Source organism: Anabrus simplex, chromosome 1 (assembly GCF_040414725.1).
Source record: "Anabrus simplex isolate iqAnaSimp1 chromosome 1, ASM4041472v1, whole genome shotgun sequence".
Lineage (NCBI taxonomy): Eukaryota > Metazoa > Arthropoda > Insecta > Orthoptera > Tettigoniidae > Anabrus > Anabrus simplex.
This window is the reverse complement of record NC_090265.1, coordinates 1,063,276,948-1,063,295,240: the sequence shown is the minus strand read 5'-3', so window position 1 is coordinate 1,063,295,240 and position 18,293 is coordinate 1,063,276,948. Positions and strand designations below refer to the sequence as shown.

The 18,293-nt window shown below is 39.6% G+C and overlaps 1 protein-coding gene across 2 annotated transcripts in view; it reads right to left on the bottom strand.

The window, feature by feature from the left end:
• nAChRbeta2 (nicotinic acetylcholine receptor beta2) overlaps window positions 1-18,293 on the bottom strand; it is a 483,898-nt gene that overhangs the window by 326,780 nt on the left and 138,825 nt on the right. For both annotated transcript variants that reach the window (XM_067149851.2, XM_067149834.2), the window contains exon 9: window positions 1,524-1,651. In XM_067149851.2, the coding sequence (XP_067005952.1) occupies window positions 1,524-1,651 (128 nt within the window). The remainder of the gene's footprint in view (window positions 1-1,523; window positions 1,652-18,293) is intronic.

Here is an 18,293-nt window from a genome sequence, read left to right as displayed (position 1 = left end):
TTATTTTTCTCAACCTATTCTTCGTTAGCGTAAAACAAATTGTTCTTTTCTAAAGTCACCTCTGTAGTATGGGATTATCCCTTGCATTAGTGGCCTAGAGCCAGATTAGGTTTTAAAAACAAGTGTATTAGGAGTGCAGATCGCCTCCTCTCAAATTGTTATTTTAGAGGTCATGTAATTGCCCCTTTTCATTTAATAGACCTCAGTAGGTTGGGTATTTTACCCCTGTGTCTATGTCCAGTGAGGACAACTCGAAGGTGGAGTTTGGTGTGGCCTTTGAGAGGCTTAAAGTTGAGAGCGAGTGGCTCTTTTTCGAAAATTGAGAGTTGTATGCCTCGTGGAGGCTTTTCAGTGTAATTTGGAGCAAGTGCTCCTGAACATGAATGGGGTTTTCTGCCCCTCTGGTAATACTTATTTTGAAGTAAGGTTGGGCTGATTGCCCAAGCATTGTGAAGTCAGGGCGCGAAGCCCAAATCCTGTAAATATTGTAACTACCCTTTTGACTTGCTACTTTGTACCTGCCATGCTTGTTATTTCTTTATTTTTTGAAAAGAAAATATAACCTTGTTAAATTTTAAATTAATTTTACTTTCGTAGTTTGAGACCCGTTCACGCCCGCACCTTCTTTCACCTCTACATACCGCTAAAACACGGTAACAATAATAATAATAATAATAATAATAATAATAATCGTATGGCCTCAGCTACCGTTTGCAGACATTTCGATTTGACGCCATCTGGCTGTCTGCTCGTCAATTTCGACGTTCCGTTTTACTCTAGGTCCGCTAGATGGCAGACAGAGTAAACCGGATCTCTCTTGGGCGTCTATGGCTGAGATTTAATTAATTTTGTCGGGTAAATACCTAATGTATCACGAGAGATCTTTTACATGCCGACATCGTACGACATGGAGTGTCGAATGGACTTTTTTCCGCCCTTCAAAAATCCAACTACCTCTGCCGGGTTTGAACCCGCTATGTTGGGATCTGGAGGCCGACACTCTACCACGGATCCACAGAGGCAGAATAAGTGATGTAATGATAGGACAAATCTTAAAACACCCAGAAATTGTACAGCTGGTTTTTGAGGAAATTGTAGGTGGTAAGAACGGTAGGGGTAGAACAAAGTACGAATATGACGAGCAGATTAGAGCAGATGTAGGACGTAGTAGTTATGCAGAAGTGAAACGGTTAGCACAGGACAGGGTGTTATGGAGAGCTCCATCAAACCATTATATGAACTGATGACTCAAACAACAACAGATCAGCTAAAATAATAAAATCTATTTAGAGTAAATTTACGACTTAGCAGTTCGTTAAAATGGTTGGAACAGGCGAGTTGACTTCCAAGTTAACTCGGGTGAGGGACGGAAAAGCCAAAAAGCTGCAATTCCATAAGATATACTGGTCATGGTTAACCATTCTAAAGGATCTTTATACAAACATTCGAACAGTAACATGGATGTTGAGAACAACTGAAAACTCTGAGTGAACATCGCAGAGGCTAGAAGCAATGCTACTCACCAGAAGAGTGCGGCTGATGACGGCGGGCCTCCTCTTCCTGACTGAGAGCACTTTTGTAGGCTGCAGCAACAGACTCGAACCCAGGACTTCCCTTCAGTTCTGGTGGGTAGGGTTCACTGAGACTATCCCTGGAATAAATACACCATGTATGAAAAGTATCCTTGTTCCAATACTATACAGTTTACTCTGTTCATTGCTGAACCATTTTTCATGAATTATATTGTATACAAGCTACTGTTACCCGTCGTTGACAATTTAGTATTAATTACAGACACTTTTAAAAGAGATGATGGGCAGTAGAAGATACACAGCACATATCAACTAGAATCAATAGTCAGTGAGTCTAATGTTATTGTTTGCTAAGTTTTAGAAGCCAAGGCCATTGTAGATCATCATATTTTGTTTCTTTTTTGCTCGACAATAGTATGGATTTTGACTGCAATTCCGGCCCCCCAATTTATGATTCCTTTTTTTCTTTCAAATTTGCGAGTATCGATTCTTCACATTTTTCTTCTCATTTTCATAGTCATCTTCATTGCCATCTCCCTGATGTAGAGCATAATAACAACGTGATTTTATAGCTTATAAAAACAATCACGACAACATCCAACGTTATCGCCATTAGTTCCTTATCACGACGACTGGATATAATTTCCATGTCAATGATCGTCGTTAATGTAGGCCTAATTTGGAATAAAAATCCGAATTCCAAAATGTATTTATTATAGCTCGTACAATAAAGATATATTAGATATGAATGAAAGGAAACCTGATTTTCTGTAATTTTTGTTATGTACATATTTAGATGAAACTGGTATTTCCTAAGACATTTCGAAGTTCGTGAAACATCAATAATTATGAATATCTGCGATATTATTCCTCTCTTGGTAAAAACCCATCGAACATAAAAAAATCGGAAATTGTATTTCACAAACTTTTATTAAATTCAATTTTTTGTTGTAGCTCATATTAACGAAGTAATTTAACATTTCCTGTTTTGGTCTCCATAATATTGTTACACTATTGTTGCTACCAAATACTGTATAATATGATATACATAATATATTATACTTTAGTGCACACCCCGCCCATCTCTGGACCTAAATACTGAATTTCGACAAGTTCTGTTAAGCTGCTCCCTGGTGATGTCGATATACAAAAAGTTCAACAAACAAAGAAACAAACATATAAACCGAAAAAAAATTGAAATGAATTTGTTTCCGAGTTTTGAGTATCTAATCCAAAATACGAGTCCGACTCTTTAGATGAATGGCCAGTGTAGTGGCCTTCGTGTTAAAGGGTCCCGGGTGGGATGCCCGGCCGTCCCAGGGATTTTAACCACGTTTAATTAATTTCTCTAGCTCAGGGACTGGGTGCTAATGATCGCATTCATACGCACCCTCATTTATACACCACATATCACACTGCTAACCACCACAGAAACACGCAACAGAGAATACATACCTCCATATAGGGTTGGCGTCAGGAAGAGCATCCGGCCTTAAAACTGTAATTCCTCGTGCCCTCCACGATTTAAAACTGCCTTATTAATAATGGTAGTGTTTAATTTTGTATCAATTCATATCTATTGACAATTATAACTCATGCAGCTCAGATAACTCTAGAAAAGGTCACAAAGGAAGAAGATAAAGACGATTCGACTTCATGAATCTGAACACACAAGCCGATGAAAATATACCACACGTTATATAGAAGAAGTAAAGTGCAAGCACCAACAGCATGAATCAGAACGTAGAATATTACGTTCGGGTAAAATGTAGCTACTTGTAAAATTCCAGGAACTAATTTCGAAAAATATCCCTACAAACATTTAGAAAAAGGAACTAGAATGAAAGTGTCCATTCTGAACTGAAACGTTAAGAAAGGACATATTCATCGCAAAATACGGAGCTCTGGCGTCTCGTAACAGCGACAGCTGTTAAAAGTACGCTGGCCATTAGCATTATTACTTGTTTCTGGATGTTGTATATAATATGTGTATGCCATTCTTGAAATAAAAATGATAAATCTCCATTAATTCCTCGTGCCCTTCACAATTTAAACTGTTTTCATAATACCGCACGTTGTATGGTGGTGATCAACATTTTAATCCATTCAGATCCATTGACCATTATAACGCACACAGCTCTATGTATACTTTGAAGTGTTTCGATGAGTTTACACTAATTGAAATAGCTTGTACGTATCCATTAATATCTCTGCTTCTATTATTAATCCATATTATTAATATTATTATTATTATTATTAATAACGTTATTAAAATACATTATAACTGGGAGATATCCAGGTGACAAAAAGTCTACTTCAGCATAATATGAAGGAATTAATATAAACGTAAATTGTTAAAAAATTACAAATAGAAGAACATTTCATTCTGTAATCGCCGGAAACTTGTCCGAGTTAGTGCGACGTTAAACCACTGGCAAAAATGAAATAAATGACACAAAAGTAATATGATAACAAAAATACACTCGGAAAAATACATGAATATAAGACCTACAAAAAATATAAGAAATTCCTTCAGTACAAGAAACATGTGATAACGAAAGATAAATAATAAGGAGAATAGTTAAAATTATTTACAACTAGTGTAACGTAATAACAACAAGCATAAGGAATTCAAACAATTACTTTTCGTAATACCAAGGTATAACACAATTTATTAGGACACAGCAGCTTGCACACACCAGATAAGGCAATCCTAAAGATACTAACTTGTGCCTGTGGCTTCGCACGCATGTAAATTGATTTTATGACTATTATAGAATTGATGAACACCTGAAACTGCATCAAAGTGCCTTCGGTATTTTTGAGGGATGTTGGAAGATATTGTCTTCAGATGATTTGTTGGTAGAAACTAAATATTTTCTGAAAGAAGAGAGTAAAGATGTAGAGAAAATGTATTTCGAAGTAGCCTTTGTAATTATTTTTGTAACCGGGCGACTTGGTCGTGTGGTTATGGGCACGCAGCTGTGAGCTTTATTCGGGAGATAGTGGGTTCGAACCCCACTGTCGGTAGCCTTGAAGATGGTTTTCCTTGGTTTTCCATTTTCACACCAGACAAAGGCTACAGCTGCTTCCTTCCCACTCCTAGGAATTTCCTATTCCATCGTCGCCATAAGACCTATCTATGTGGGCGCGACATAAAACAAATTGAAGAACAATATTATATAGTAGGCCTTTACATTGCAGTCATTCGCTATTGCTGTTTTTATTCTCCCATTAAGTGTAACTAGAGGGCTTCTTTATATATGACATTATAAGCTTCATTGCTATTGTTTCCTGTACAAATGTACAACTTGCCCATGAGGCAAGTTACTGAACTCATTATCAGCTCCTTTCTGGCTGAATGACGGTATTCTAAAGGTTAAAATGTGTTATCTCTCAACTCCTACAAAATGGACTGGGGTGAAAAGTAAGTGTAGGGAAATTCTGGATGTATTTACTTTAATATTGGCAAGTTTCACGAAAGATGGATTAGCAGTTTTTGTTTACATACTATTTTAAAAGAACGGCGGACAGATAAAACGTTCAGAAATTATGGATGTCGTCTCAGAAACGTTCTCAAAATTACGACAAAAAGCGAATGTACGGTCAGACACTACATTATATTCGTAAGATTGCATGTAGTCCTCAGTAGTTAAAATAAGGCAATGACATCTTCAGTGTAACACGTACTTATGGACGGACATAACATAAATGTCAAAAAAGATATCACATTTTCTTTAAGAATTCAACATGATTCACATTTCGTATTTACTAACAGTTCAGTTTCGTATAGATAGGAAAAATCTGAACTGATAGGGTTAGGGGAAAATACGAAATAATAATTCCCTAATCATATTTCAAGGAATGCTGGCGATATGTAGTGTTTACAGTGCACTATGTTTTCTGGTATGGGCTATATCAAATTTGTTACTTTCATTGATAGGTCTCAGTCTCATCCTTGGCTTTGACAATATGAAAGTGACCGAGGTATGAGCGATGCTAGTAATACCATTCCTTATGCAGCCAGTACCTGTTATGAATGGTGTGAAAATATCGCTCATAGGGTCGGTTGGTGCATGCATTTCAGTGGGCTTAGCAGACTGATATGTAATAGCAATGGCTGGCTCAGTGAGGAAAGCAATGGGAAACTACCTCACTCTTCATTTCCTTAGTACGCCTCTTCAGTGACGCCTAGGCTATTTACGACAGCTGTTGGCGGAGCTGCAGAGGATCAAACCAGCCTTCGGGCTGAATACCCAACATACAACGTGGGAAAAGGTAAAGGAAACGCCATAAAGAACCCGAGCACACCTCTACATCCTCTGCTAGACAGGTCCTAAATTTGCATTCATAACATTCTTCATTGGTTAATTGTGGGATGAAGTACAGCACCACCTAGAGGAACCACATAAAGTACGAATTAAAGCAGGTAGCAACAAGAACTGCTTTGTAAAACATGTTTTGCCATTCATTTTTTCGATGGTAGGTTCAAATTCGGTCTTGCAAATGTTGCTGGGTTTTTACACGACAAGGTAAATGTTTTAGGAATTCTGGAAGTTATACAGGAAATTACTTAACCTTCCCACTGCACACTGAAATTCCATTGACCCTAGACAGATTTTAACTACTGTATTTGTGTTGTACTTGTCAGTTTCTGAATGATAGACTCATTCTACTATCATAGGATAAATTAAAATGTATTCGTTCTCAGTATTAGACGTAGGAAAATAACCTCTGAGACTATAGACCACTTAATCCAATTGGCTGTCACTCTCTTGCCATGAATGACGGACAGATGGTGCACGGTGCATATTCAGTCCTTGAATCTAGTTCTCCACTATCACATTCCCGTCATACTGAATTCGATAGCCTTCCAAAAAATACGACTGTGTTAAACCCTATCTACACCGTTATAACAAGGAACAAAGGACTTGGTAGTCTGCACGGCGCTGGAGTCATTCACGTGAAAAGTCCATCGTATATTGTAGTTAGAAATAATAACCAAATTGTAATTTTGACATCGCTTTATTTACTAATTTAAATTTTCATTTTCACAATTTTTAGCAATTGTCAAGCTTTTATTTAACAATGGAGAATGATGTACGAAGTGCGAGATGTATAATTTACTTTACTAGATGTAATTTGTTTTTACAAGAAGTCAGCACTGCACACTAAGGTTGCGACGCTCCCGTAGCCGTCTCATTCGTCCTACAGATTTACTTTTGGTCTTATTTGAGCCTTTAGTGAGTTTAGCTTCCTCCAGAATACGTTTTATGTAGGTTTTTGCCTCCATTTTAGATATATATTTGGATATTTTTGTAAAGTAAGTATGCGAAAAGTTGCTGTAATTTTTCAGTCTCAAAACCTTAAATATTTTAAATTTTCAGTCACATTTTAACTTTTTTGGTACTCTTTGATAGAATTTGCGGATAAAAATAGCATTACACCTCACTCGTATCTATGCGACATTTACACATCCAACTACAATCCGTGGTATCTGACTTTTACAAACCAAAACATCCCTTAACTGGGTGGCCATCTTGTGGTGACGTTGTACGCATTACGTCAGCTTTTATGGTCAAAACATATGCATTTATCCCTCTACTTTAACATAATATAGAATTTATTTCCCTATCTGTAATTCTGTTTGAGCTATAATGACATTATTTTATGTTAGATGAAAGCCCCATATCGATTTGTTGCCAAACCCAAGATTGTTGCATCGAACCCTAAGCCATTTGTATATATTAAAAGAGTTTACTGAAAGATTTGCTTCATTTTTGTTTTAATCTCTCCGGAATTACCTGACGGTAAAACATGAGACATTGATAGGTCTCTAAATTCTATCAACTAAATTTATTAAACTGCTCTGTACAGTTGTTTACAAGTGGACTCGTATTCGCGTTTGCTACTTCACGCAGCTTGCACAAAGGAACTTGGCCGGAGTCAACGATCTCCGGCGCGTCAAGCTCCTGTTCTCCAACACGGCCTCTCACAGCATAGTGTTTTCCACAGAGCAGTTCACTTCATAACTCGACTCACATGGCACGCTGAATTCCGCGTAGTTATCCGACTCACTACACGCTGACGCATTTCCGAATAACACGTGAATGGCTAGTGACTGTCTCGAAACTGATTCTAGACTAACTCGTGCGTTCACAGCTCCTTGTGTAGACCAGTGGAAGGTTCTCGCAGTTTCCACTTCCAGATCATTCTGGGCGCCTTCTCCATTGTTGGCTGTTTCAAGCATCTGCGAATCGAGTTCGGTCATCTTCTTTATTGCATAACATAACAATTCGCTGGGGCTATTGTTTTGCCCGCTGCCAGCCCCATCTATTTAATCATCTGCCGCCGCTCCTCACACCCCCACCCTTTATTGTCACATTATCATATTTAAAAAATTAAGTTGTGGTCCATCAGATTCCAGTTTGCAACCCGCGTCACATCAAAATAAGTGTGCTGCGGTGGGGTTAAAACTGCTCAAGTACAGACTATTTCTCCAATGGCCATATATTTTGGCTTAATATTCTAATAAACAAGCTGCTACATGGACTGTAACTCTGTCTTCCACAGACATTTGTTAGGCTTACATAGAACGCCCTGAAGAGAGCGAAGATAAATTTAGCATCGTTACTGATAAGAATGTGGAGAGAAGCTGAGAGCGAAGTTATCCCAAACGATGTCTCTCTGGAGACTCTCTGACGTGAGCAATTCATCGTCAAGTCTTGGGGGAAATGCCATAACACATATTTTAACGGAAAGTATTCCACAGAGTAGACTTGAAACAAAATGAATTGCAGAGAAAATTCGATATCCAGGATGCCAGGGAGCTCTTTAATTAGTCTCCACTCCCGTTGCCTTTAATGAGAGGAATTTCGAAGATGTGCTGTCAAATTCTTCCGTGGTAGTTCTTTACTTCATGTTGCTATCTCTTTGAATCACTTTAGTGACTATGAGTATACTTAACAACCTCATATTTTTAGTGCATCGATGGAAGTTGGATAATAACCTGTTTTATTGTAGAGTGTATGTACATAGAGCACTCAGCCCGAAGGCTGGTTGAATCCTCTACAGCTCCACTATCAGTTGTCATAGACAGGCGTTACTGAAGAGGCATACTAGGTTAAGAAAATGAGGAATGATAGTTTCCCATTGCTTTGCTCACCGAGCTAGAAGTTGCAATTAAGTATCAGTCTGCCAAGCCAACTGAAATATGAGCACTATGAACGATATCTTTACTCCATTCATAAGAGAGACTGGTTGCATAAGGAATAGCATTACTGGCATCGCTCATACCTCAGTCACTTTCATACTGTCAAAGTCATGTGTGAGACTGAGACAGATCGATGAATGTAAGAATTTTTTGCTAGACTATACCAGAAAATTATACCGAGAAAATGAACCTTAAATACATCATACTCTAGGAGCGGGTAAATATGCCCTGTAAACATACATTCCTGCAGTACGGTACAGTAAGGGTCATTTTCATTTACACATTCTTATAGGAAAATGAACTCAGCGAAATTTGTTCTGATGGACTGCATATCAATGCGTGGCTGGGAGGCATGACCAGTCTTAAGGGAAATAATGGATAGGAGAAGCATTATCACATTAGCGATTTTGGCATAGGAGCGACGATATGTATCTTCTGTTTATAGGTAGGGCTAAACAGTTTTCATGAAAACGTCACGCGTAGAGTATGTTTATTTGATAACAATGAAACAAGACAAACGTATTTATATTTAATCATTTGACTTTACTAACGCCTTTATGTTGCCTGCTGCCATTTCTTGATGGATACAGTACTTTTGCATCCATCTCTTGGCACAGGCCAGAGTAAAGTGTAGCTTCCACCTAAGTGCCAGTCAACATCCATGGCTGTGACAATATGGAAGTTGCTGGGGTATGGGTAGTGCTGAGTAATGGCGTTCAGAGCATGACTAGTGCATCTGAGTGTTATGAAAGGTGCTGCTCATAGCGTCAGTCGTGCTGCAATAGTACTTTCAGACCCAGTGAGGAAAGCAATGGCAAACTACCTCACTCCTCATCTTGCCTAGTACGCCTCATTTTGGTGCTGCCATTGGTTTTTGGAGTTTCCTTATAACCGCATAACCTTTGGTGGTGCTTTTGAGGATCCAACCAGCCTCTGGGCTGATGACCTAACAGACAGAACGCCTTTATAGGGATTCGTTTTTCTCAAGTGTGAACTACTTACGTATGTTTTATCCGCTATAAAGTCCGACTCATTGGCTGAATGGTCAGCGTACTGGCCTTCGGTTCAGAGGGTCCCAGGTTCGATTCCCGGCCGGGTCGGGGATTTTAACCTTCATTGGTTAATTCCAATGGCCCGGGGGCTGGGTGTTTGTGCTGTCCCCAACATCCGTGTAACTCACACACCACACATAACACTATCCTCCACCACAATAACACGCAGTTACCTACACATGGCAGATGCCGCCCACCCTCATCGGAGAGTCTGCCTTACAAGGGCTGCACTCGGCTAGAAATAGCCACACTAAATTATTATTATCCGCTATAAACAAAGTAATGGACAAATGGTTAGTCCTACCAGCAAACCAAAGGTAGCATGTGTACTTATAATAGTTCTACAAAAGAACGCCGTATGCACTTTCTTTGTAACACTAATTGTAACACTAAGGAAATTTGGCTTTTATGTGTCAAAGCACGCGTTCCAGAGCACGTGCCGGTTGAGAGCTGTTCAGCTGGGAACTTTTCAGGTTCTTGGTAGACCTGTAAACTCAGATTGGACCCTAAACTGTGAGAAGGTTGCTGCTTGAAAATTACACGTCAACGAAGGATAAAAACAGAGGTCATAGTTATATTTATGTTTCATAGATCTAGAGAAGGCATATGGTAGAGTACCGAGGGAAAAGATGTTCGCCATACAGGGGGACTATGGGATTAAGGGGAGATTGTTAAAATCAATCAAAGGCATTTGTGTTGAAAATTGGGGTGCTGTGAGAATTGACGGTAGAATGAGTTCTTGGTTCAAGGTATTTACAGGAGTTAGACAAGATTATAATCTTTTCACCTTTATTGTTCAGAGTTTACATGGATCATCTGCTGAAAGATAGTAACTGGCAAGGACGGATTCAGTTAGGTGAAAATGTAGTAAGCAGTCTGGTCTATGCTGACGACTTGGTCTTAATAGCAGACTGTGGCGAAAGCCTGCAGTCTAATATCTTGGAACTTGAAAATGGATGCATTGAATATGGTATGAAACTTAGCCTTTCTAAGACTAAATTGAAGTCAGTAGGTAAGAAATCCAAGAGAATTTAATGGCAGATTGGGAATACAAAGCTGGATCGGTAGATAATTTCAAGTATTTATGATGTGTGGTATTCCAGGATGGTAGTGTAGTAGGTGAGATTGAATCAAGGTGCAGTAAAACTAATGCAGTGAGCTCGCAGTTGCGATCAACAGTATTCTGTAAGAAGTAAGTCAGCTCCTGGACTTGAGTATCATTAAATCGGTCTGCTTTCAGACCAACTTTGCTTTATGGGAGTGACAGCTGGATGGACTCAGGATATCTTATTCATATCTAAGCTAGAAGTGACAGGCGTGAAAGTAGCGAGAATGATTGCTGGTACACAAGGTGGGAACAATGGTAGGAGGGTACTCGGAATGAGGAAATAAAAGTAAGTTAGGAAGAAACTCGATGGTTGAAGCTGTACGCATAAATCGGCTTCGGTGATCATGTGAGGCGAATGGAGGAGGATAGGTTGTCTAGGAAAATAGTGGACTTATTATGGAAGGTAAGAGCGGTAGAAGGAGACCAAGAAGACGATGGTTACACTCAGTTTACAATGATTCAAGAGATATAGAACTGAACGAGGCCATAGAACTTGTTTCAAAAAGAGGATTGTGGTGGCGATTAGTAATTTCACAGAGGCTTGCAGACTGAACGCTGAAAGGCATAACGGTCTATGATGAAGATGTATGTATGACGTATTATTATTATTATTATTATTATTATTATTATTATTATTATTATTATTATTATTATTATTATTATTATTATTATTATTATTATTATTATTATTGTGAGCCAGTCCTGTGGATTAGAGGTAGCGTGCCTGTCCCTGTTCGCTCCCGGTCAGTTCTAGGTTTTTAATTCTGGACTGAGGAGTAGAACGGTGTTCACTTGATACGAGATTTTCTCAAGCTCTTAGTTACAGGAAAAAAGCGCACAGTGAGAAGATGGCGCTACTGGCCTAGTCCACATAGACACAAGAGTTTAGCTCCTAAGGGAGCGATAGTTTCGTGTTTCGCCGCATGGCGTTGTAAGAAAATAATCTTAACACTTCAGAAAATATCGTGAGTTTGCCACGGCCTAGTGCAGTAGGAAGATGAATGTAATTCGTCGAGGGAGCAATGCGATTAGGGCATGCATCTGTGAGCTTGCATTCGGGAGATAGTGGGTTCGAAGCCTTTTGTCGGAAGCCCAGGAAATGGTTTTCTGTGGTTCGCCATTGTCACACCAGGCAAATGCTATGGCTGTACCTTAATTAAGGCCACGGCTGCTTCAGCCTCACTCCTAGTCCTTTCCTATCCTATTGTCGCTTAAGACCTATCTGTGTCGGTGCGACATAAAGCCAATTGTAAATGTATACACGCAATATGGAGTATTTTCTACTAGGACGTGAAGTTTTCAGTCGCAACAACCTGTCTCGTATAAGCTATACTTGAATTAATGTGTGAGACAATTATTTATTATTTATTAAACGTCATAGAAATATCACTTTTTTTACTCAAAACGCAACTTTTCATCTTTCTAATGTACTTTTATGGGGAGGGCGAGACCTTGGAGTGAAGCGGGACTTCGTCACTACAGCAACACAAGCATTCCGAGTTGCCTTCATCTTCGAAGAGACCGAGCTCGATAGCTGCAGTCGCTTAAGTGCGGCCAGTATCCAGTATTCGGGAGATAGTGAGTTCGAACCCCACTGTCGGCAGCCCTGAAGATGGTTTTCCGTGGTTTCCCATTTTCACTCCAGGCAAATGCTGGGGCTGTACCCTAATTAAGGCCACGGATGCTTCCTTCCCATTCCTAGCCCTTTCCTGTCCATCGTCGCCGTAAGACCTATCTGAGTCGGTGCGACGTAAAGCAACTAGCATCTTCGAAGAATCCAGTGACATGGTGGTAAGTATGATGATAGTATGAAGATATATGATATAATACATTCTTTACTCCGTTATTACCTACGTATACTTGGACGATATTTCAACGATTTCTTGAATACCGTAGGATTGATGTTTGATGGAGCTCACTAGAAATCAATCAATCAATCAATAAATCAATCAATCATTACTGATCTGCATTTAGGGCTGTCGCCCAGCTGACAGATTCCCTAGCATTGGTTTACCTTGGCATTTCTTAAATGTTTTCAAAGAACTTTTAAATTATCGAACATTTTCCGTGATAAATTAATCTAACCCATAAGTTTTCTTCCTATAAATGAATATTTGGCCAAATTTATCCCTATTAATTCATAGTTTATCGTCATATTATATCTCCTCCCTTCAAAAGCTCCACTCAACCTTCATCGTTCACTGTCATTCCACACCAGCTCTGTCCACTGATAACTCGGAACATCTCGGTTACTCGATTTTTGTTGTTGGGGGGGGGGGGGAGTAAATGGAGGTTACCCGATGAGTCTAAAAATCTCAATTTTACTGCACTGGTGAGGAGAAGACGCCGATTTGGCTTGGAGGCGGTATTTCCTACACGTCAGAGAAGAATTTGGGAAAAGTAAAATGACAATTATTTTAGTGATTGGGAGGGGGAACTTATTTTCGTAACAAACGGTTTTGTTATTTATTAGTGGAAATGTTTGAAATTTGGAAAAGGCTGAAAGAGGATTTAAAACTCGCTTATTCGCTTCATAGCACTCTATTTTGTTGGAAATCACTCAGAATAGAATTTGGTGCTTTCCTTTGGATCTGTTCCAGTTCTCGAATCAAGTAACCCTGGTGTGGGTCCCATACACTGGTACCAAGCTCTGATTGGGGTCTTACCAGAGATTTTTACGATCTCTCCTTTACATCCATACTACAACCTCTAAATACACTCATAACAATATGAAGAGATCTGCCTACAGCTTCGTTATTGTGATTACCCCAATGAAGTTCTTTCCTGATATTCACACCTAAGTGTCCGACTCGTTCGCTGAACGGTCAGTATACTAGCCTTCGGTTTAGAGGGTCCCGGGTTCGATTCCCGGCCGGGTCGGGGATTTTAACCATAATTGGTTAATTCCAAAGGCACGGGGGCTGAGTGTATGTGTTGTCTTCATCATCAATTCATCCTCATCACGATGCGCAGGTCGCCTACGGCGTCAAATAGAAAGACCTGCACCTGGCGAGCCGAACCCATCCTGGGATATCCCGGCACTAAAAGCCATACAACATTTCATTTCATTTCATTTCATTTCATTTCACACCTAAGTACTTCCGGTGATCAGCGTGAGGTACGGTACTTTCACCCCATCAACACAGTAATTAAAACTGGGAAGACTTTTTCTCTTGGTGAAACGTACAATCTGCCTTTTCATCCCGTGTATAGTGTTTATACAATTATACAATCATTTCATTGTCCATCTCACAACAATGTCTAAGATATTTTTTTTGCAGTTGTTCACAATCCTGTAATGTATTTACTACTCTATACAGTATAACATCAACCGGAAAAAGGCTCATCTATGATTCCAATTCTTCCATCATATCATTTACAATATAGCCGTAAAAAAATTCAGTGAAGTGTAGATGTGCCCAGTCTCTCAAAAATACTACTCTGCCACCTCACTGTGGTTGGGCACAAGTGCGATATCCCCCTTACACAACGAGCCCCTTTTAAGAGATCAAAGCCAGCTCGCTAGAAGAGTATAATGTACTTCCGTTACTTCATGAGCTAGCACGCAGGTCAGAAGGTAACGCGCAGGAGAGATGCAGGTCCACATCGCACTTCCCCTTGCCAAGGAGTGAACAGCATAACGAAGGGGATGAAGCTAGTTTACACAGTAGGCATTTGTGAATTCCTCTTCCAGACGTGGCTAGTCTTGATTGTTGGTGTGGTCATCACTCCATTGACTGAATGTTTTTTTTTTGGTTTTTTTTTGCTAGGGGCTTTACGTCGCACCGACACAGATAGGTCTTATGGCGACGATGGGATAGGAAAGGCCTAGGAGTTGGAAGGAATCGGCCGAGGCCTTAATTAAGGTACAGCCCCAGCATTTGCCTGGTGTGAAAATGGGAAACCTACCGGGCGAGTTGGCCGTGCGCGTAGAGGCGCGCGGCTGTGAGCTTGCATCCGGGAGATAGTAGGTTCGAATCCCACTATCGGCAGCCCTGAAAATGGTTTTCCGTGGTTTCCCATTTTCACACCAGGCAAATGCTGGGGCTGTACCTTAATTAAGGCTACGGCCGCTTCCTTCCAACTCCTAGGCCTTTCCTATCCCATCGTCGCCATAAGACCTATCTGTGTCGGTGCGACGTAAAGCCCCTAGCAAAAAAGAAAATGGGAAACCACGGAAAACCATTTTCAGGGCTGCCGATAGTGGGATTCGAACCTACTATCTCCCGGATGCAAGCTCACAGCCGCACGCCTCTACGCGCACGGCCAACTCGCCCGGTATTGACTGATTTAGTACTGCCCTCTGTACCACAATAACTCTTGCTAAAGCATTTCTCTACTGAGTGTTTAGAGCCTCTATCTACTCTATACTGTTTGAAATATTGTTTGTAATACTGTCATGTTCCTAACAACATTATTACTTCATTTATGGACAAATCTACCACTTCCGTTTCAATATTTTTTCTGTAACTTCACATTCCAAGTGTTCTAATTTCTTTTCTTTGTACAATAGTTATTGTCAGTATTTCATTTTAATTCAAACTATGCTCTACACAAACGACTTAAATTTATATTTCCAATTTTTACGTACTGTAGACTGTTATGCTATGTTCCTTTACTTTTATTTATTTATTTATTTATCGACTAGCATATGAACCGTTCTTCGCACTGCAAATGGTGATCGATTTTACGATTTTTAATGAATTTATGCGAAGTTATATGCCTGTATTCAACCGTTTCATACGGTATGTTAAACTGATATCCTCCTACGAAAGCACGTGGTAATAACGTGAAGTACGATAAAGCTAAACAAAGTGGAGACAGAATGGGGTCGATCACAAAGTTTATTGAACGATACAATTACTGGTCCGAAGTTGTGCGTAATTCTTCCCATTTCTCGGTTACGTATTGTTGCTCATCTGAAACCGGGAGTGGCTCTGTGACTGAAGATTCATGAAACCAATCGTTGACGATCACCTCCATTATTATCTGTTCTATCGAAAAAAATGGCTCTTTGGTTAACCCATTTAACCCAGCTTGAAATATCATGACAGCCTGAAAACAGTCCATTAATGATAAATTCCTTGTTATACTTCTATCGAAAAGCTGCACATGAGAAAAAATTTTAGAAATCGATTTCCATTATGTTTGGTACTTTTCCATTAAGTATGGTCATGTGTATTTTGTGGTAGAGTAAAATCACTGCTTCCACTTCCTATAAACCCCCAAACCAATCCGGGCTTTAGAAATAGTATTGACCCTGATACCCACCCACCTGATACTACTCCGGGGATTTGAAACGCAATGGACCTTAAAAGCTACCTTTGGACAAGGGGATTGGTAAATATGAATTTTGGTTAAAATACTTCCAGTAGTTTTGCATTTAAAAGAAATGTGCTTTACACGGACCCGTTTTCAGCTCGAACTTAGAGTGAAAAACGTGCGTTAACGATATCTTCCTTATTAATTCTCCTATCGAAATGACGCACAAAGAAAAAGAAATTCATTTGCATTAAGGCAAGTAGATTTCCATTAAGTTTGGTTGTGTATATTTTGTGGGAATGCAAAATCACGGTTTAGGTTTCGTATAAATCCCCAGTCAATTCAGGGATTTAGAAACAATAGTGGTCCTAAAACCTACCCAAGGACAGGTGGATTCTAAATATGAAGTTTGTTAGAAATATATCCCGTAGTTTTCAAGTTATAAGAACTCAGACAAACAAACAAACAAACAGACACCAAAGCTTTAAAAAAAATGCAGATGATCATTATTACACCTGAAACGGATAACAGAATTAAAATTTCGCCGAAATAGTCAATGGACAGACACACGGCCTTTACGATGTTATTTATTTATTTATTTATTTATTTATTTATTTATTTATTTATTTATTTATTTATTTATTTATTTATTTATTTATTTATTTATTTATTTATTTATTCGAAACTTTCCATGTTATTCAGCAACTTCTCTACAGCCTCTTCAATGAAATTATAGCATCCTCGTCAAACCTTTTAACTATCTCTCGCCTTGTCCTAAAGTCTGATTTTTGTCAGCTTTCTCTTTCCTTTTCTTCATCACCATTTCTACATACAGGACGCACTGAAATACAAGTGGGGAGTAGAACTCTTACTGGTGGATAGCTTCTGCTCCTTCATATACCGCGATTCATATCACTGCGATATACTGTAGTTATTGTACAGATTGTACAGATTTTTTTGTATTTGATCCCAGTTTCCTTCAAAATCGTGATGGCTTGTTGGTGTACAGATCATGATATCAGCTTATGATATCCAAAGTTCTTGGTTTTACTATTCACGAGAGCAATAGGGTCGAATACTTCCAAAAAACGACTTGCATTAAGTACACTCTACTTCATACAGATATTGGAAGTTTACTGTTCTGGGAATGTCCTTTGAGTATGTATGGTAGATTTCAGAATTGGAAGATAATTGCGGAGTGCTTGTGACGAAAGACGTAAAGGAGAGATTATTCTAGAACGTTTTGAGGAGACAATATCTCATTAGGATAAGGTAGATCCTTTTCATTATCGGTCCCGGGGTCAATTGAAGATTTCTGGCTCCTTCAACGACCTTAACCCTGAACTAAGGGTAGAAACGGGGTTCATTCGGCCTCGTGGGACCACCTTAGGAGCTGTTTGATATGAGGGGCAGCGGGTGCGATCATGAAAGATAATCATTTCGTAGTTCTGCTGACCGCGCGTCACTCCAATATCTAGCAGCTGTCTTGGGAGACCAAGCCGCACGGGTTTGTTTGCTTAATAGTAACAGTTGTAGTATAGTTGGGGACAAATCATGACGACCTCGCCTCACACCACTACTTCCCAGCGGCAGCTCGGTGTCTATTAGCGACTTATAGGATTTACTACCTCTACTGCAGCCAGAGTTGCCAAATCGGCTACTGCACTCTACAGGAAGAAAGTGGTTTGGCAATCTCTCCAAAACAAACAAGGATCACTTAGAACTCGTTAACTCAGCAGGGTGCAGGGTGCGATTGACTACTGGCTTCCAGCTCGCTTCTAGGAACTGAGGTCGTCATGTTTTGTCTCCAACTATACAGTCCAAGGCACAGTCGAGTTGCCGGTTATTCCCTGTGCCATGTTTGGGCGAGTGGTGAAGCAATAGCCGCCTGACCAGTACAGCTCGTCCAGTGATGTCCTAGTCTCAGCTAGTCTGCAATAAGCTTCCATACAGCATGATTGGTCTTTATACCCCAGTAATTGCTCGATTTAGTGTGTTGCATGTCTTCCAAATTAAGTACTGAACAGCGTATTTTCGTGTACTGGGACGAGGAAATTAGACAGAAGTACATGGATATGATTAGTGAGAAGTTTCAAACAGTAGACAGTAAGCAGGTTCAGGATATA